The sequence below is a fragment of the Impatiens glandulifera genome, chromosome 1 (genome assembly GCF_907164915.1).
Source record: "Impatiens glandulifera chromosome 1, dImpGla2.1, whole genome shotgun sequence".
Lineage (NCBI taxonomy): Eukaryota > Viridiplantae > Streptophyta > Magnoliopsida > Ericales > Balsaminaceae > Impatiens > Impatiens glandulifera.
The window spans coordinates 81,488,697-81,510,671 of NC_061862.1; the positions used below are offsets into that span (position 1 = coordinate 81,488,697).

The following is a 21,975-nucleotide window of genomic DNA, read 5'->3' on the forward strand; positions in this document are numbered from 1 at the left end:
GTTCATTTGTCATAATACACTAATTTTCATGCATTTATCATCTTTTAAAATTACATCTTTGTATGTCATTTCACATGAATAGGAAAATTATCGATATTTTTTGTATATTAAAATTTAATATCATAACATAAAAATATCCCTTTTCAATATACAAAAATAATTGGTACGATAACGGTATAAGTTTTTTAAAACGTTAGTATTTCGGTATGTAACAAAGTACTGAAATAATATTTGTACATTAATTATATATATATATATATAAACGGTATAATATTTGTATTGTATTAAAATATCCACTAGTAGAAAAAGGGGTATTAGTAAGGGCAAAAACCGTTACTGAAAGTATCAAACGCCGTTACTGAAACATAATTGTAACGACAAATAAAACCGTTACCAATCGTTACTAAAAATTACGTTATAGAAACTTCACAGGTATCAGTAACGGCGTTCGAAAACCGTTACTGATATTAAAGGAACAACAGTAACGGTTCTAGCCGTCTTAAAACCGTCACAAAAACAACACAAGTATCTGTAACGGTTTTCGAAAACCGTTACTGATATTAAAGGAACAACAATAACGATTTTAGCCGGATTAAAACCGTTACAGATACTTGTGTTGTTTCTGTGACGGTTTTTTATTTGTTAAACCGTTACAGTCAGGATTATAGTAACGGTTTTTTAATTTATGTAACCGTTACTAAACCATAATCGTTTTTTTACAAATTTTTACCTATATAAAACTACAATCATCAATAACCAAAAACTAAAAAGCACAATCATCAATAACCAAAAACCCAAAACTACAATCATTAATTCAAAACAATAATCATCCACAAACTACAATCCATCCACAAACTATAATCCATCCACAAACTACAATCATATCACAAACTACAATATCATATCACAAATCCAAAAAAACCATTAATTAACGTACTTCAAATAACATTTCAACTAACCAGAATTCAAGTGGGAAAGCGACGATCAAGTGGAAGGGGCATCATCTCTAAGTGCGAGGGGCATCATCTCTAGTGGGAGGGGCAGGTGGACGTTGATCACCGGGAATCCTAGATAATAAGAAGTTCATCGTCGATCTCATCTCAAGCATCTCATCCCGTATTCTATCACGCTCTATAAGTGATTGTTGTCTCTCCCTTCGAGCTTCTTCACGTTCCTCTTGACGCTGCATCAATAATTCTTCGCGCTCCATTTCACGCTGCCTTTGTGCTTCCTCACGCTCCATCTGACGCTCGAGTAAAGCTTCTTCGTGCTCTCTCCGTGACTGAAGCTTCTCCGCTTCACGCTCCTCTCGCATCCTCTACATCTCCTCAAGTAAGTTGGTTTTGTTCACGGAAATTTTGCGTGTCACTGCGCGGTGTGCTAGAACCACCACAAGCATCAGCTCTAAAAGATCTAGGTGTGACACCGGAGCCCAAACCCACAACTCGCCCATGTCCTTGAGATCCGAATGCGCACTCAGCCAACTACAATTCATTTCTATTCGGGTCTTCTTCTATAGCAGTTCGCAAGGCAGTCTACAAACACAAATTACATTTGATTACATACATAAAATAAATAAAAGAAATAAAACTAATAAACACGACTTACCACTTTTTCTTGAATAATAGGGGAACCTCCGGATTTGGATCTTGCAGAGTTGGTTTCTTTGTATGAGTGTGCAGAAATAATTCCGCAAAATTAGGCGACGTACTAGTAGTCTTCTCCTATACAAATTTAATAATTAATAAAAACGTAATAACATTATAAACTTTGTTATTCAATGATAAAACCTACCATTTGCTTCTCCACTTGCGAAAATGAGGTGCTGTCCGCATGATTCTTGTACACAACACGTGACCTATTTTGCGCATTCACAGTACTTGTTTTCTGCAAATAAGAAAACATTTGTGTTTAATGAATGATTAATGTAATAGCTCTTTATAAACACTTTAATTTACCTTGAATTCTGGAGTGAGAAAGCGACGATCAAGTAGATAATGCCAATCACTTATTTCGATCTCGGGAGGGGGATTTGCCCTAATCGCTTGCTCGTTACCTTCACGGGCTTTAATGTACATGGTGTTCCAATGACATCTCCATCTATCCCATAATTTGTTGGCTTGAAATAAACCTTGTCTTCGATAGTTGTTGATGTCCTCCCCCACAGCCTTGAAAGGATCCTAAATAGTCAACATTAAAATACGATTATAGATTGTGATGAATACATAATGGACTTAATAATATAAAAGTTACCGTGATAGTCATCCATATGTGATCTAGCTGTGTAGAGCTCAGGTCCGACCAATGCAAAGTCCTGTGAGGTAGTGTATTGAAGTCTCGAATGACACTCCCAATATGCCTCGACCAAGCTGTCCTATTCTCCCACATTGGTTTACAATCTACCGGGTTAAATTGAAGAGTCATCTTTTGCCCCGCTTGCAATCTACCAACTGCTTTATTCTTGTTCTTGCCCCGTCTCCTCCTCGAAATAGATCCTAAAATTAAACAAAAAATTATATAGGATCATAACAACTAACTTAAGCAAAAACACAAGTACCTCCATCTTTCTCCCCAGACGGGGGTTGTGTCTCATCATCATCATCATCGGGGTTAGTGTTTGGTACACTATTAACATTCATGACATCATCAAGGTCCAAATCAATTTCCTCGATAGAGTTACACAATTGCAAAGGATCTTCTGAATGTCCCTCGGTCCTTTGTACAAGGTCGTTTAGTGCGCTGCTTAAACTCTTACCTTGCATTCTTTTAGGTTCCATGATAGCTGCAAATATTGAATGTAATGTTTATAAGACAAATTTACAAGTAACCCTTCATAGAAAATAATTCAACCTTAATTAGAATAACGGGGATTTATTGGTGTCACAATTTTCCATTCAAGCCTTGATGCCATATCTGTAGAGTAAAAGACTTGTTGTGCTTGGTTTGCCATTATGAATGGTTCATTTAATTGAGTCTGTAGAATCCTGTTGATATTTATATTAACATAACCATACTTATCAACTTTAATGCCCCGATCTTTGTGATAAACATCAAACCATTTGCATTTGAAGAGAATCACTCGTCTTCCACAAAAGAATATCACTTCTATGATTTCATTGATCACTTCATAGTAGTTAATAGTCTCGGCCCCATTATTACCAACAACCAAAACCCCGTTATTTTGGGTGGTCAAGCTCTCGTCATGTTTTTCAGTGTTAAACTTGTACCCATTTATTTTGCACGAGTTATATTTCTTTGCATACAATGTAGGCCCACGTCCTAAAATCTTAAGATTTGTTGTCCGATCGGATTGATCGGTTAATTGCTCCACCTATTAATTAGAAATTATTGTTAAACTAATTGTCATATACTAAAAAGGAAAATTTTGAGACGATTACTTACTCTTTCTTGGAAATATCTAACATATTGTTTATCCCGAGCCTCATTGGAAATATTAGGAGGGCATGATTGAACGAAATCGCTGCGCAAATGATAGATTAAAATATTACTTAAATCATACCTATATAAGATGTAATTAATGGACTTACTTATAATATTCTTCAGCTTCGCGACAATTTTTTTAGATGTACCAATGAGCACGCTCACGATCACCCGATTGATATGTGTAGGCTGTTCCATTAGATAAGTCTTCCATAGCGATGAATATGGAGAATGTTGTACTTGTATTTATCGATTCATCTTCTGACTCTTGATCGTCCAAATATCGGACACACATGCTCATACTCTCATTCAAAAGGTAACTCTCGCTGATTGAACCTTCTGGAAAGTTCATATTCCTAAGGTATTTCTTGAATGTGCTCATGTATTGTTCAACTGGATACATCCATCGATACTGAACCGGCCCTCCAAGACAAGCTTCAAAAGCTAAATGAACTGGCAAGTGCACCATTATATCAAAAAAAGAAGGTCGAAAGATCTTCTCCAATTTGCAAAGTGTCAAGACAATGTCGTCATGTAATGTTTCCAATTGCCCACGTTGTAAACTTTTTTGGCAAAGCAACCGAAAGAACCTTGCTAAATTCACCACAGCATCGTACACATCATCGGGAAGTAGGCCACGTGTAGCTAGTGGAAGGATATATTGTAATAGAATGTGACAATCGTGACTCTTCAATCCTGAAATTTTTTTCTCCTCCATGTTTACACATGCCCCAATATTTGAACAAAAACCGTCGGGCATTTTAATATCTTTCAAAAACTGGCATAAACGTTTCTTGTGTTCTAAAGACAATGCATAGGGGCCGGCGGACACCGAAGAACACCATCAATTTCAACGGGATGTAAAGAATGTTTTATGTTCATTATGACCAAATATTTCCTTGCTTTAATTCCATCATTGGTCTTTTCTTTGAAATTCATTAAAGTTCCCAACAAACTATCACATATATTCATCTCAATATGCATTACATCCAAATTATGTCTCAACATCAAAGATTTCCAGTAAGGCAATTGAAAGAATATACTGAATTTATTCCAATTATCACCTCAGGATTCATGTATAACTTTCGTTTTCTTAGGCAAGTACTTTGTCAAACAAATTTCCTTTAGATCTCGCGCCTGCAATTGAATTTCAGAACCCGATAATAGTACAGGAGGACCTCTATGCTTAGTATGCCCGTCAAACGTATCGGTCTCTTTGCGCCATCGATGATTAGACGGGAGGAATCGTCGATGATTCATATAACACTCCTTCTGGCAATTTGTTAACCTCAAAGACGCGGTGTTCTTATTACAAGACGAACATGCCAATTTCCCCTTTGTACTCCATCCAGACAAATTTGCATATGCCGGGAAATCATTAATAGTTCACATAAGAGCTACTCGTAAATTAAAATATTGTTTTTTGCTTGCATCGTATGTCTTCACACCGGTATTCCACAATTCCGTCAACTCTTCAATAAGTGGCTCAAGAAATACGTCAATACAATCACCGACACTTTTTGGTCCGGGAATGAGCATTGAAAGAAGAAAATTGTTTTTGTCCATACATGTGGTAGGAGAGACGTTGTAAGGGATGAGAATAACTTGCCAAATGCTGTACGATGTTTTTCCGCTAGCAAAAGGTTGAAAACCATCACTTGCTAAACCAAGTCGCACATTTCGAGGTTTTGTTGAGAAATTTGGGTACAAGTTATCAAAGATCTTCCATGTCATTGAATTAGCAGGATGCCTCAACACATCATCTTCGGGATTGTTATCTTTATGCCAAGTCATGCGTGGAGCAGTTTTGGAACACATGTATAATCTTTGCAACCTCGGTTTTAATGGAAAATAGCGCAGCGACTTATTGGGTATATACTTACCATTCACCTTCGTTCGAATTGCACTATTAGATTTATTGACATTCCACCTAGAAAGCCTACAAACTTTACATTGCTGCAAATCTTTATCCTCTTTACGAAAAAGCATGCAATCATTCTTACACGCGTCAATTGTTTCGTACGATAGGCCCATGTCTTTAATGAATTTCTTGCACTCATAATACGAATTCGGTAGTTGATTATGAATTGGCAGTATTTCCTCCTTCAATAAACTCAACAATAAATCAAATGACGTGTTTGTCCACTGACCTACATTCTTTATGTGAAAAAGTTTAAGAAGAGTTGAGGCTTTAGAATTGCGAAAACCTTCATACAAAGGTAGCTTCGAATCGTCCAACAATTTGTAAAACGTAGCATCATCAACGAAAGACTCATTTTCACTCGGATGTTCATTATCATTGTTGACATTAGGGTACAAATCAGCAATAATATTTTCCATTAGATGATCCTCAACAATAATATCGTCCATTAGATGATCCTCACAAACTTCAACAGGTTCGTCTTCCATGATATTAGTCTCGTTATTTGGTGGTTCATTGATCGGTTCATCTTCAATTTCATCATCTGATTCATCTTCCTCCATATTCTCGGTAACAACATTTACAATTTGACGTCCAATTGATCTCTTTTCACCGTGAAAATACCAAAAACCATAATTTTGTCTTATTCCGTATACAATCAGATGAGATCTAACCACACTCTTATTCTCATATACTCGATTTGCACACCTTACACAAGGACATGCAATCGATGATCTACCCGTAGACCTTTCAGCAAATTCTATGAATTTGTCAACCCCCTCACTATATTTAGGATCAGTACGAAGTATAGTCATTCATGTTTTGTCTGGGATTTCCATCTAACCTAACATACAAATTAATAATCCAACAACCTAACATCAATAATCAAACATACAAATCATTTATTCATTTACTAATCCAAACATGCAATAATCTAACATACAAAATATCTAACTTAATCTACCAATCCAATAATCTAACATACAATTAATCTATAATTCAAACATGCAATAATCTAACATACAAATAATATAACTTAATCTACCAATCCAATAATCTAACATACAATTAATCTAATAATCCAAACATGCATGCAATACTCTAACATACAAATAATATAACTTAATCTACCAATCCAATAATCTAACATTCAAATAATTTACCTAAATCTAACATAAAATAATCTAACTTAGCATTCAATATTATGTAAACCTAACATACAAATTATTCACTAACCTAACATCAATAATCTACTAACAATCTAACAATCTAACATTGATTGTAAATAAGAACTAACCTGAATTTTGAAGTGCAAACTACAATCCGCGGCAACAAAGACAATGGCAAATTCAAACCCCGATAGAATTGAAATTAATGCAACCTGATTCAACAGTTCAAACACAAAAAATGATAATGAAAACCTGATTCAACAGTTCAACATATATAAGAAGTAACATGATTGAATACCTGATTATACCGTTCAAACGACAGTGAATAACGAATTCATCAGTTTAAACGGGGAAATTCAGAATTTCTGCAAACTAAAAATTTGATTATGTTGACAGAAAATACATAGCCCAAACTCTAAACCAAAATCAAAATCATCTAAGTGATGTTAGCATCTAAAGCATCATTTGTATATATACCATGACAATCAAGAATTCTGAACATAATTCAGACATGCAAAACAGATATTCAACTCAATTAAGGCTAGAAAAGTGACAGTTAGTGAATTAAACATAATGTAGCTGTTGAACATTTCAAATAGAACTCCAGTATGTCTAGGTTTACAAAAAAAAACTAAACAAATACTAATGGAACTAAAACAGATACCAATGGAACTAAATAACACTTAGCCTAAATCACACAAATCATATTCTCACAAATTTCAGGCCAGACCTTTCAATGTTTCAGAGAAACATGAGAGTAACTTTGCATTCTAGAACCACTTACAAGTTACTTTGAAACCCTTAGAACAATCATAAATTCAGTAAAAGAGATATGAACCTGTCTAAAAGAAGTAAAAAAAGGTTCCAAATTACAACTAACAATGAACACAATCCATCCAACACAAACAATGTTCACAATCAGACTTCACATAACAGTTACAAATATGACTTACATAAACAACTCTATGACAAAATCAAACTTTAACATAATATCAGAAGATAAGGCAGATTAGCCATCAAAACATAAACCAAATATTGACTAACATAAACCAATCTTGGACAGAATCAAAACAGAACTGATTATCCTAATACTACCTAGATTACTTCAATCAAAATAGAACCAAAATAAAAAGGGCGGAGGGAGAAGAGAGTTTACCTGGCGGCGACGGCGACTTCAATCGAAGAAAAGAGAAGACGATCCTTGAATAGTTCGATGATCGGCGGGTGGAAGAAAAGAGAGAAAAGAAAACTTACCTGGCGGCGACGGCGATTTCAATAGATGGGCGGCGTTGGCGACTTGAGGAGACGGGCGGCGATTTCAATGCCCGGCTTCAAACAGATGATCGGAAAGAAGAGGAGAAAGCACGGAGGAAGAAAAGAAAAGAAAGAAAAGAAAGGAAAGAAAGAGGGAAGTTATCCGCGGGTTTATTACAGACTATTTGTAACGGTTATTGACAAAACCGTTACAGATACTAAAGAGAAAAAGTAAAAAGACGGTTCACTTTCTGTAACGGCTTTATCATTAACTATTACAGAAAGTATATTAGTAACGACGTTGAAAGAAAGTCGTTACTGTTGCCTTTCTCCAAAAAACATTTATTTAAGCCTTATCTGTAACGGTTTTCTCAATAACCGTTACAGATACTAGAAGAGAAAACGAAAGGGCGGTTCACTATTTGTAACGGTTTTCTTAATAACCGTTACCAATACTCTATTAGTAACGGTGTTGAGAGATAGCCGTTACTGATGATACGTTCCTCAAATGGTAACTTATGTCTTATCTGTAACGATTTTACAAATAACCGTTACAGATAGTAGTAAAGACAAAGAAGAGACAGTTCAGTATCTGTAACGGTTCTTCTTCAACCGTTACAAATACATTATTAGTAACGGTTTTCGTATAAAACCGTTACTGATATCCTTACTGAAACGTTAAAGGGATGTCGTATCTGTAACGGTTTATATCGTCGTTACAGATGTACTTATATTAGTAACGACTTTCGAAAATCGTTACTGATAAAATATATTAGTAAGGGCGTTCGAGCGCCGTTACTAGGAGTCGTTACAGAAGACCTCTATTCTACTAGTGATCGATATACCGTAAATATTCGGTATGATTGGTATATTATTTGTATCATACCAATATTTTAGTATACCGTAATTTTAGTACGATATTATATAATTTTTTATGTACCGAAAATTTCAATTAAGTATGGTATGGATAAAAGAATTCAATATACTATATTAACATACCCAATCATCTTCAATATATCAACATATGAATCATCTTCAATATATCAATATATCAATATATGAGCAATTGCTCTTGTAGTACGGAGGTGAACAATAACCACAAGACTTTGAACATTTCATCTGTTCATTGTTAAACAAATATTTTTTTGAGATGAAATATCATGGTATAAGCATATATTAAGCTCATTATGTTTCTAAAACTCCCAATTCATCTAAAAAAACATCAATCTACATATTAGTATAGTTATGCTTATTGAATTCCACTGATTCATTAAGTTGAGTCATCAATAAATTTATCGAAAAATAGTATGTCTAGTACATAATCGAGTTTCTCCATCTTTAAAATAATAAAATATTTCTAAACTAGTCCAAAAAAATGATTACAACCAACTTGTGTTCATTCATTATAAATGCATTTTAAAGGGAATTTAAAAATCATATTATTTAAGAATATTTTTGAAAAAAATATTTTAGTATTGCTATTGGAACTTAAATATTTTACATATATATGAAACCCATAATTTTATTATTAATTATGAGGCCAAATCTCTTGATTCATATTTTACCATATCACATGCATGTAATTCTAATGAGATCCTTACAAATTATTAAAACCATAGCTTGGGCTCATATTATTATCACTACAAGATGTAGTTCCCACTATACTAAACTAATTATACATCTAATCAATATCATTAGTAATAACACTATTTGGTGTTTATTTTGTAATTTTATTTTTTACAAGATGCTATTCTTTAATTTTATTGAGATCTCATAATCAAAATATGTGTTTCCTTCTCTTTAGTCACTATTTGGACCCGAAATTGGTCCTTGCATTTTCACGGGTGGACAAGGATATAAACAGAATATTATTCGAATTTTTAAATTATTTAAAATTTATAAAAATTAATTTAAATTCAAATTTAATGTTTACGTATATTTTTATTTATCAGTATATAAAGTTTAAAAAACATCTAAAACAAAAATATAATGCATGCAGACCAATCATATAAATTGCATGCAGACCAATCATATAAATTGACATTCATTAAGTGTGATGAAAAATAGTTAAAAAAAAAAACTCATCAAACATTAAATCTTTGATCAAATTACCAATCAAATTATATAAAGTTCTCCTAAATATAATATTATTTAGAATAATGATAGGGAGAGCGACGCTAAAGGCAACGACTCCCACGTGACAGACATGTGAAAAAACAAGCCACAAGGAAACAAAATATCATGTACAAAATTAGAGAGAGAAAGGCATGTTTGGGACCATTCCGTCCGAATATGGTTTCTCTCTCTAACTTTTTTCATGATAAATTTTATTTATTTTTCTATTATGGCTTATTTTTTACACACGAATGCTAGGTGAGAGGTCAGTGTGGAGTAGTTGTCCTAACGTCGCTCACTCAATCATTACTCTATTTTTTATTGGAATAAATGATAAATTTAGAACTATAGTTGAAAGTTTTTGTCAAATATAGGACTCTCTTAATTTTATTTTGTTTTGAGAATTCTACTTTAGATATTTTGTTATATTTAATACTCAAACTAACTACCGTTAGTTTAGGTAAGATTCTGTTAAAATATTTATTATCTTATTTTATTTATTTAATATATTTATTTTATAGGTCATTAACTTTCTTATAATTTTTATTTTATCAAATTCAACATTTCAAAAGCTTTCAACCCCCGTCTCCTCAATCACCTCCACCGGCCCCGACTACTCCTCCCCCTACATCTCCAATTCTCTCTTATGTCCCAATCGAATCCACTATACTCCAAATTACAAGTGAGAAAAAAGGGAAAAAAATATTTTTTGTCCTATCTAATTTTGCTTCTTCCACGATCTCTACTAGTCATCTTCTTCACTTTTGAATTTGATTCTGTTAAATACATCAAACATGGCTCCAGCTCTTCTTTATTATAATAGGATAATCCGATATCCATATCAAACCAGGAGAGCGTACGTGGATTAGAGAATTATTAAAATATGTTACAGCTATTACAAAGGAGGAGGAGAGAAAATTATATAAAAAACTATGCATCTGATACCGAGAGAATGAGCTTTTTTTGCTTTGCATTGACTGCTTCTGTGCCGGCATGCTTTTCACCACCACCAGGTGTTATGTAATCATGAATTCTGTATTTTTCATCTATTCAACTGTTATAACCTCTAACAAATTACATCCATCATTAGGTTGAAATATATATATTCTCCGTCTCCCCAAAACAACTATTTTCTTTTGCTCCTTGTAGAAGAGGAGAAACAAAATCCAAGAACTCTCCTCCTCCTTACCTTCAATCAAGTTTGGACTTCCTTATCTTTTTCTATGAAGTTCTTTTTTTAGGTAAATGAACCATGTAAGTGAATCTTACTTTCTACAAGTTAAAGACACGATATTGGGATTCTCCGTGTCTGATTTTGTCACTTTTTTTTTGTTGTTTCTTACATTCGATCTAACGCACATCGACTGAGTTATGCAGGTTGATCCGACTGTGCTAAGCTTGAGACACGTTGAAGGCTGAATTATCGAGAGGATAATAATGAATACAAAACCTAATAACGGAAATCGCAGGAGATGGTAAAGTAGCCGGTGGAGGAGGGGAGGTGGAAGAAGCGGTCGTCGGGCGGTGGGGAGGACAAAGAGTGTCCGAGGAGATGTTATAGAGAAAGACGGTGGAGATGAGGTTATTGGATAATGAATTAAATTATAATTATATAAAGTTTAATGACGTTTAAAATTAATATATTAAATAAATGAAATAAGATAACAAATATTTTAACTTTAACTTAACGGTGTTAGTGGGAGTATTAAATATAACAAAATATGGGGAACCCTCCGTCTCCTCTCTCCTCCCTTTCTCCATTGAATCCGACGCCGCAATTCTCACTCTGACGCCGTCGCTCTCTCTCTGACGCCGCCTCTCTCTGGGACAGAGTGGAAGAAGATAAGATATTTTCGAACGAAGAAAAACAGATAAGATCTTCTATCAAATTCTCTATTTCACTGTTCTGGACCAATCATAATTATTATTATTTTATTATTAAATCAAACTTTGGGTTGAAATGAAGAGAGATCCGAAACCCATAATATAATTATGGGTCCACTTCATTCATGTAAAATCAAGTTTGAGAAGTACAACACAAAGGAATGAAGGAAATATTTTACATTAGGAAACGTTATTTGGTGAACTTTGCTTCACTTCACTCCATTACTCACTATAAATATATAATGCATTTAATTTACATGTAAATTCACTTACTAATTCATGTAAAACCATTTATTCCTTCTTTAAAATCATTTATATCTTCATGTAAAGCTACTAAACAATAAATTAATTATTTTACAATGCACATAATTATATTTGTTAGGATCGGGTACAACAATAGAGACGGAGGTTTAACTATGTTGAACTCTTACACAATTCGGTTTGATATTAACCTTGTTAGAAGTTAATATTCGTTTGTATTCTTCGCAAGTCGTCACAAACTCTCGAACTGAGTTCAAATGTAGAAATGTTTGTTTAGACTTGAAGCAACAAGTGAATAATATTGTAAGAAAGGAACACAAGAGACAAGATATTTTATGGATGTTCGGAGAAAAAGATCCTACGTCACCCTTCTTCTCAACCTTGAGAAGGATATTCATTAGAAGATTTAGTTTGAATACAACACTTGTAAAAATCCAGTCGGACAACCATGACTTAGACACTACCTATTTCCGAACTCCTATCACATAATACTCTGTTGAACAGAAACAAATTCTGTCAACTTACAATACTGAAGACTCACACAAAATAAATAATATGTAATACAACTTTAATGCTCTAGCAAACTTGTAAGCTTTTAGGAATTTAAGAGCTTGAGAGAGTAGTGAGAAAATCAGTGTTTAACTAGTAAAGCGGTTGTAGAAGCAATTGATAGTTCAAAAGTAGTGAGGAACAATGTACAAAAGATTGGTAAATTGTATGCTAAGGTTGTTCAAAAGTTGTGATAAAAAAACCTTTGTGAAGCACATTGTCCTCTATCTTGTTAAGTAGGCAGGCTGCAACAGACATATAACGGACACATTTTCTTTCAAAGGACACTTGTCCTAATTTGATTGACTGAGTTCCAGGAAAATACATCAGAGAAGATCCTCTTTGATCTTGTCTGTACTTGAATGATAGTAAGCTAAAATATCCAATAATGGGATTGCGATGTACAAGAAACGTACAACTTAGTGGGTTTGACTTGTCTTGGTTCATATTAGTCTTTTATAGGTCTGATTTTACTACCGTGTCAGATTGCCCATAACGAATGCTTAATTGGGAGCTATGATTGATCAGGTACATGAAAGCGTTTACCCAAAATACCGAACTTGGAAAATACTGGAAGCAACTTGTGTAGGACCGAAGTGGTAAAATATCGGAAACGTCCTAATATAATACCGAACTGGTAAAATATCGGAAGGCTTGAATATAAAGCCGAGAGTGAGATAAAATCGGAAGCGTTTATCCAGAAACCGATCTGAATAAACTACCGGACGCTTCTGTAAAATACTAGTTTTATGTAAAAACCAAAAGCTCACAAACTACTGGACGCGCATTTATATAAAACCGAAGTTACAAAATAACGAACTCATATAATACCAGATGCGCTCCAATAAAAAACCAATCTTATAAAATACTAGACGCGTCTTTTATAAATACCGATCTTATAAAATACCGGACGCATCTTTTATAAAACCGATCTCATAAAATATCGGACGTGTCTTTTATATAAAACCGAACTTAGTATAGATTTGGAGATAAAACCGGAAGCGCCTTTTTGCAGAAACCGAAGTTTGATCAAATGCCAAATTTCAGACAACTATCAGACAACTTTCCTTTCCGTTTTTTTTTTAATCTGCACAAAATTAATTTAACACAATTCAGTTATTTATTTATACACTTATAATTAATACTTTGATTTAACAATATTATATATATATATATATATATAACAACATATTTATAAATTTATGTGATATATTAAAATTAATTTGTATGAATTATTTTATAATTTGTATATTTATATAATATATATATATATATATTATAATATATATATATATATATATATTATAAAACAAAATATTTTAAAATTTATTTGTAAGATATTTAAATGAATTTATTTTAATTATTTTATATTATATATATATATATAACCTAGGAAGCACGGATACGGGTGCGTGAGTGCGGGTGCGCAGTGCGGGGATACGCCGATTCGGCAAAATTTAAAAAACAAGGATTTGGGTGCGGGAATACGTCATATAAAATATAATTATATAAATTACAAGTACACAAAGTTACAATCTGACTTCCATATTGCCAACAGTCTTAATCATCTTGTAAAAACATTGCTTCAAACTCCGGCTCATCTAGTGAAAGACTAGATATTTCAAGTTCTTCGGCACCATCAAGCGGATCAAATCGGTCACCTCCTACATCCACAACCTTGATTGCCCTTGCTTGTAATGTTCATTCGTTCTTGAAAGAAGCTTAAGATTGTTGTGCACAAAAACTAAATTTTTCGCTCGTTTTGGTAGTATCTTATTCCTTCGAATTGAGTGAATAAAGGAATATGTGCTCCAATTTCGCTCACAACAAGAAGAAGAACAAGGCTGGCATAATAGTTTCAAAGCTATTTTTTGGAGATTTGGTGCTAAAGCTCCACGAACAATCCACCACATTCGTGGTTCCATAATGCCTCTTTCTTCCACGGAATCGGGACAACCAAAAATATCCATTTGCCCCGAAAAGCGAGCAAATTCAATATTTACCGCTGTTCTTGCTTCACTTGATGGAAAGTATCGTTTGAGGCACTTATTTCTTTCTTCCGATAGCTTAATATTAAGATGAGGAGGAATACGATTTGGAGAGGCACTAAGCCATGTGTCACTATAATACCTAAACAAAAACAAGTAAATAAATTAAATTAAAGCTCAAAGATGACAAAAATGATCTTAAGAAGTATGGTATTATATAATAAAATAAAAGTTCACCTCGGATTTAGTGAATGAGCAAAGCAATGAAGCGGTGAAGAGCTTTTAGTCCATCTATCTGTTAGTATTGCATAGACTACATCATAAAATTCAGAACCCTCCGTGAGCTCTTTCTCTTCATGCCTATATATGATATTTTTTACCTTCTCTATCATATCATCCCACATATCATATATCAAATGAAGTGAAGGTCTATCGGTATCCGCAAAACGAAGCATATCATAAATAGGAGCAGTGAATTCTATAATATAATCAAGTTTATCTCACCATAAATCATCAAGCACCATGCTCCTAATAGTTTGAGCTTTTGAGGGATCACATTCTCGGTAAGTACTCCACTCATTACAAAGAACCATTGATTCAAGTGCTCGTTTCACTAATTTAAATCTTTTGAGCATGACAAGTATCGAAGCAAATCTCGTTTGAGCAATAGAAATAAGTTTTAAAGGAGCAAATTGATTAAACATTGTTAAAACCATATTATGATTAAGAATATAATTCTTAATCATTAGTGCTTTGTCTCCAACCTCTGTAATCCAGTGACACTCAACATATACATCCTCATTAGACTCGATATTCTTAGCAGCACATATATTCTTCAAAGCCAAATTAATGAGCATACTTGCTGCCTTGCAAACGGGTGCATTGTCCGTGATAACTTGAACTACATTTTGTGGTCCTACTTGCATTATAACTTCTTTAATTAAGCTGGATATATAGAAATTCCTCACAGTTCACTGCCTTCAAAAACATAGGGCCACTCTCAGTAACAGCCATGAAATTAATCATCGGTCTTCTCTGACTGTCAGTCCAACCATCTGATACTATGGTCACCCCTTTCTCATTCCTAGTCGTCTTGATTGGTTCCAATAATCTTTCAATATATGCCTTCTCCTTTTCTAATAACGTAGTTCGTAGTGCATTATAACAAGGAGAAACATAGCTCGGAATGTTGCTGTTGGCAGCAAGTGTATACGACTTGATGTAGTGGGGATTTCTAGCAAAATGGAAAGGTAACCCCCCTGAATAAAATGCTCTTGCAATTTCGCCATCCACTTGTGCTCTCACCTCCTAATTAAAAGCTTTATTTATAGGACTGTTCTTGTCAACTACTCTTCTTTTGGAACCTTGTTTTGGCAGCATTTCAGCTCCTCCCCAGGAAGAATCTGATGAAGCATAACTCAATGGTGGGAGTTGCAACAAAATATCAGTAGTGACTCTGAGACACACTAAAACTCCTTCTCCTTTGATCTGCAACAGGTGTGCTTTAACCCTTGAATACGAACCCGTAAATTCCAAATTACAGAAGTTGCATTTAATTTTCGTATTTCCACCTCTCTATTTCATTTTCACTAATTTTGTCACATATTTCCACAACGGGTCCTTATCTACTGAACTTTGTTGCCTTAGAGTGGTTGTCCTACTTGAAGCTGAGTTAGAGGAAGCCATTGATTCCATGTGCTATAATCTCTCTCTCACACACAGAAGAAGAAGAACTAACCTGATAGTGGAAGAATGGTAGTGGAAGACATGCAGCCGAGAGAGAAGCATCGTAGAGATTAGGTTTTTTAATTTGGGGGGGGGGGGGGCTCATAGTCATATTTAATATTTGGGTTTTTTTTTTTAATTTGGGTTTTTTTAATATTTTGGAACTCATATTTACTGAATATGCCATTCCCGCACCCCCGCACCCCTCACCTTCGATTCTGGATACGCCACGTGGCGCACCCCGTACGCACTCCCAGCTTCACCCCCACACCCCCGCACCTCCGAAGCACCCGGTGCGCAGTGCGCTACAGAAACGAAGCACTCATGCATCCTAGTATATAACAACATATTCAAAAATTTCTGTAATATATTTAAATAAATTTGTAAACCAAAATATTTAAAATTTTATTTTTAAGATATTTAAATAAATTTATTTATATTTTATATAATTATATATTAAATATATATAAACGTTCATGTAAAACCAATAACACATTTATGTAAAAATATTTATACGTTCATGTAGAAGCATTTATACCTTCATTTAAGCCCTACAAGAGAATTAAAAAAATAAACAAGCGCTATCTGGTGAGACTTGCTTCACTAGGTATTTACAGGGTTCAAATGAGTGAAACAAGCGATATTTGATTAGGCTTGCTTCATTAGGTATTTACATGACTCAAAAGAGTGAAACAAGCGATACCTTATGAGGCTTGCTTTACTAAGTATTTACCGCGCTGATTGGAGTAAAGCAAGCGCTACCTAATGAAGAAAACTCCACTATGTATTTACATAAATCAATCATTCATTTGTAGTTGCTTCACTTTTATTTACATTGTTATTAAAAGTGAAGTTAGGTTTACTGAAATAATAATTTAAATAATAGAATTTTTTCTGCTGCACTCTCACTATTTACTTTCTCTCTCATCAATTTTTCAAACTCTAGCTCGAATCTTCTGCGCTACAATCTTCTCGCAAAAATAGCATTTAATGGAGGTGGCTTCGAAGGTTATTTGTGGTCTTTGGGATGATGTCAATGTAACATTGGATCTCTTAAAGTGTGTAGCGATTTATTGTTATACATCTGTGATTTATTTGTTAGAAATCGTCCATCGAATTTTTGTCTTCTTTTTGTAGATTCGGGTTAACCAGATCTGCAAGAGAGTGTTCATCTTATTTTCTGTTTTTAATCATCTTCTCAAAGTATCCGGATGAAGCCGTCTGTTAACTAGGTAAAATTCTAAACGATCTTCTCGTATTTCTTAACAAGTACAATGTCGGCCTTCTTTAACAATTATTGCAACAAAATACTTCATATTATTCATTATTCATCAACATTATTACTCTATAACTCAGAAATTTATTTACTTTTCTCACGGGCAGAAGAATGATTATATGTGTTGTGAGATACGTGGGATCGAAGGGTATAATGAATGTTTGTTATTTGTTCTACTGCGATTCTCAGTGGCATATGTAATATAAGATCATTCTGCATGTCGTCAGTCATTTTTATTAGATATCTATTATCAATAATAATATACTTTAGGTATATCAAATCTCTTTACAGAGATGCAAAATTTTCTACTTCGTCTCTTTGATAATAACAAAACATTATAATAGGTTATTAAATAATTGTTTTTGTATTTCTTTTCGGTATTGAATGGTGGATGTAGCAATAGAGGTCAAAACTTTGAATGAATACATAAGTAAAGTTGCATATAAAGTTAACAATATCTTGAATGATGAAAATTTTGAATTCTCTTCGACTAATCTTTGATTATATTGTTTTTAATATATATATATATATATATATATATATATATATATATATATATATATATATATATATATAAAGAGAGAGAGAGAGGATTCAAAGAATACATGAACAAGAATGGCATGCTACAACAATCTTTAATGGGATGTTCCCTCTACTACTCTCGATTAAGCCTGATGAATTTCAATCTACGGTTTTATATATAGTTGATTTTATAGCAGTGAAACTGTGTACACTATTTTTGTTCATTGAACGGTTGAATGTCTCTAGTTATGATAATGTTTGCATTTATTGATGAATTTGGGGTTGAAGTGTTGTCTGCTTATTTGATTGGTTCTTTAACTTGATTTTCTTTTTCAGATGTCAATTAAACCTCTAATAAATGAAGCAATAGCTATGATAGAAACAAAAATGGACATGTCATTAGATGAACAAACTATTACAATCTCTGTCAATTCATTATCAATTTCACAGATTACTTATTTGGTGTTTTTTATATTATGTGTTCTTAGAGGATGTCATCAAAATGTCAAAATAAGGTCCACCTAAAGTTAAGAACCAACGAATTTTGGTTAATTATTTCTATGTAAACTTAAAAGGTTCGTTGTTGTCTTTAGCTACTTAATTTGTATTCTTATTCATTTGCAGAATAGAAACCAAAAGACTTCAAATTAGACTCCTCAAGACAATTATTTGTAGGTTTAACAAATTTACTCGTGTTTGATGGTTTCTTTAAATAATTGGTATGACATATTTGATATTTGTCACTATTCTGCATTTTGAAAGCCTTTTCATTTCATGGCAGGGAACTTCTGCCCAAAGGAGATCGAATTTTCAAGGTAACAAATTTCCTTAGGCAACTGAAACTGCTAGAAATGCAGTCATCACTTATATGCTTGTACGTGGTAGAGCCTATAATAGAAGTAGAGTTGTTAATAATAATACGAATAAGTCAAGGTATTATTGACTCATATATTCATTCATGTTATGTTTACAATCCTTTTGTTATTTCTCTGTTTTCATATTTGGAGTTTTACTAGTTCAGAAGAACATTGGAAATGGAAGCTTCTCGGTGAAGGTTTGTCTCACTGTTGTAAACTAGAGAATTAAAATTAAGTTGTAATTTCCATGTAATCATTCGTTAGATTTATTTTTTCTTGTTTATATATATTACAACAGTAACCACTGAAGGCAGAAGTGAATGTATTTTGGAAAGTAGAGGCCTCAAACACTATATTCACGGTTTGCAAACATGAAGGAGGAGAGGATGATGAAGGCTTTGGAGAAGCAGGATAACAGTAATAATAGAGGAAGAAGAAATGGTGAATTTGAACAAAAACAGTAGTGGGGTGGAAGAAGAGGTTGGGGCAGTTACTGATCAGTTTTTTCTTATAGATGAATGGTTGTACATCATTTTGTTGATAGCAACAAACAAGACAACAGTGAAGCAAATGCCTGGTTTATTTTATTTTTTGTTTTAGAAAAATATGTCTTAGAAGAATTCCAGTTCGCTTTGATGAATAAAGAAACATGTCTTTTACTGTTTAATTGCAAATCCGTTTATATTTTAGTTTTTGGGTCTAATTCTTTCTTTTTCATTGTATAACCAAAACAAGAGAATTCTTACATTTCGATCACAATCATAACCTTGTCGGACATGTGAGAATTCTTCTTCTTCTTCTTCATATTTAATTCAGGAACTCATAATGTTGTTGTTGTCTATTTAACCAAGTAAATGCATGTATGCTATTGAAAGAAGTCAAACAAGTGGAGCTGATGGAGGAGTGGGTGAAGAGTTCTTGCAATAATGTATTCGAAGAAGCATTGGGGAACATCTATGAAACAAATGGAACATTCAATTCAATAATAAGTTTATGAACTTTTGAGGAGCATCAAGAGCTGACGGATACCCTTGTTTGTGTTTATTTTCATTCTAGTCTGTGTCTCTTTTCGGTCTCCTCAGGCACTGAGAGATCTAGATGAGATTTCAATAAGACGTTAATTTGAATGATTTTGTGATTGATGAGATTATTAGTTTATTCTTCTTGTGTATTCATTCAAGCGTTTCACAATGTTCTATAAAAAGTCACTAATTGAGCTTCTTATAGACAAAATGTTTTTTTTTAAAAACACATTTCCATGTTGGCAATTCTACAATTATGCTAAAAGATTGCATTTTTCAATTTACAAAATGAAAAAGGGTCTAATATAAGGAAGGCTACGACTGCAATCTTCAACCATATTAAGGCAACTGACCGCAAACTGCAGCTAAAATCAGACTACTAGTACACTTGCACCTATACCAGAAAGTCTGTGGCCTGCACAATACCAGCAAATGCACGACCTACAAACCGCACAAGAACTAGTAATTGCATCTGCACAGTCTCACAAAATACAATAATAGGCGCTTCCACAAGAAGATGAAGAATCAACACCTTCAACCGACCACAAACAGTAGGAATGAACTACGAGTACACCAGCAAGGCCTATGACCTGCACAATACACAGTAGCCGCACAACCTGTAACCTGCAGCAAACAACATACATCAGGGATGAACTACGCCTGCACCTATTCAACGAGGGACTGATCCAACACTTGCACCAAGACACCAATACTTGAAACGCAACTCGATCAGCTGCAACAAACGAGATCTGCGTCTTTAGGAAGGGTAGTCGGACTACTGACCTGCACCCTAAAGATTTGTACCTGCACCTACACAATACCAAAGGATTAGACCACACATGCACCAGGACAAGACAAAGACTATCACAGCAAACTACATGAGGCAGGGTGTAGGAGGATTTTCTCCGATGTGTCGAACGTGTCAGATGTGCTGGTCGTGCCGAATGTGCTAGACATTCTGACGATCTTTACTCCGATCACATTTCCCATAACTAACTACCAAATCAATTGAATTGTGCGACTGTGCTGACTGTGTCTAACGTGCCGAATGTGCTAGACATACAAACGATCTTGATTCCGATGCGATTCTTGTTGAATATGAGAATGTGCACGTTCTTTAAATTGTGGCCACAAGGGGGTTGATTACATAGCTTGATCATCATTGTAAACTGCTTCATACGACACAAAAGTCCTATCCTAATTAGATGACTTAGTCAACACAAACCCAAATTCAATAAAGTTTAGTGTATTGAGTTTTTTTGGTTTGCATATTTTGACAGAATTGTTGTAACATACCACTAAAGGAGCATTTTTTTCCAGCAAATAACCGAAAACATCCATATAAAATAACTAACCATAAGGTACTCATGCATGGTTGAATTAACAGATACAACTCCGTTTTTACCTCTAGCTTCAACAACCATGTTACACAAGGCCATCATCTCTTCCATCTTTGCAAGAACAAAAAAATAAAAGTATTAGGTTACCAATGAACGAAATTTGTATACTCCAATCTCGTGAAAATTGTTTGATCAACTTACAGTTAGACTTTCAACTGTAGATTGAACGAATTCATTTGCTTTAAATGTTGCTCCTGTCATAGATATTTCACCAACCAATAATTTGCACAAGCAGAAACAAAACAAGTTTATGAGTTATCCCTTAATAACTCCATTGGAAAAAATTAGGTAATCAAAATATAGGACAACATTAACCTGTAAAATCAAATCTATTTCCATCAAATAATCCAATATTTTACAGTCCAATACAAATTTGAGTGTTGGTGGAACCTGAAATTAAGATGTAGACGATCAATTAGCAATTATAAATTATAACTACTTGACACAAAAAAATGAGAAAAACATTATTACACTTAGCTGAAATCGCACTTGGCTATTCAAACGAACATACCGAAATCCGTTTTATATTGTAAACAAATTTGTAGAAAGAAAACAAAAACCTGACGGATAATTTGTATCGGAGAAATCGTA

The 21,975-nt window shown here is 33.8% G+C and overlaps 1 protein-coding gene across 1 annotated transcript; it reads right to left on the reverse strand.

The window, feature by feature from the left end:
• Positions 1 to 2,537: 2,537 nt before the first annotated feature.
• Positions 2,538 to 15,508, reverse strand: LOC124934094. Its single transcript, XM_047474570.1, has 4 exons — positions 15,154 to 15,508; positions 14,820 to 15,060; positions 14,420 to 14,724; positions 2,538 to 2,782 (listed from the first exon to the last, which is right to left on the reverse strand). The coding sequence occupies exons 1-4, from the start codon at positions 15,506 to 15,508 to the stop codon at positions 2,538 to 2,540; spliced, it is 1,146 nt and encodes a 381-aa protein (XP_047330526.1).
• Between the last annotated feature and the right edge of the window lie 6,467 nt (positions 15,509 to 21,975).

What these genes read in the sequence shown, in the direction of transcription:
- LOC124934094 (XM_047474570.1), bottom strand. Translation starts at nt 15,508, where the DNA reads ATGCAAGTAGGACCACAAAATGTAGTTCAAGTTATCACGGACAATGCA. An exon ending in GGTTCTTTGTAATGAGTGGA is followed by an intron (nt 15,061 to 15,153) that starts GTACTTACCGAG and finishes ATTATATTATAG; the next exon opens with AATTCACTGCTCCTATTTAT. An exon ending in GCCTTGTTCTTCTTCTTGTT is followed by an intron (nt 2,783 to 14,419) that starts GTGAGCGAAATT and finishes CAATATTTGCAG; the next exon opens with CTATCATGGAACCTAAAAGA.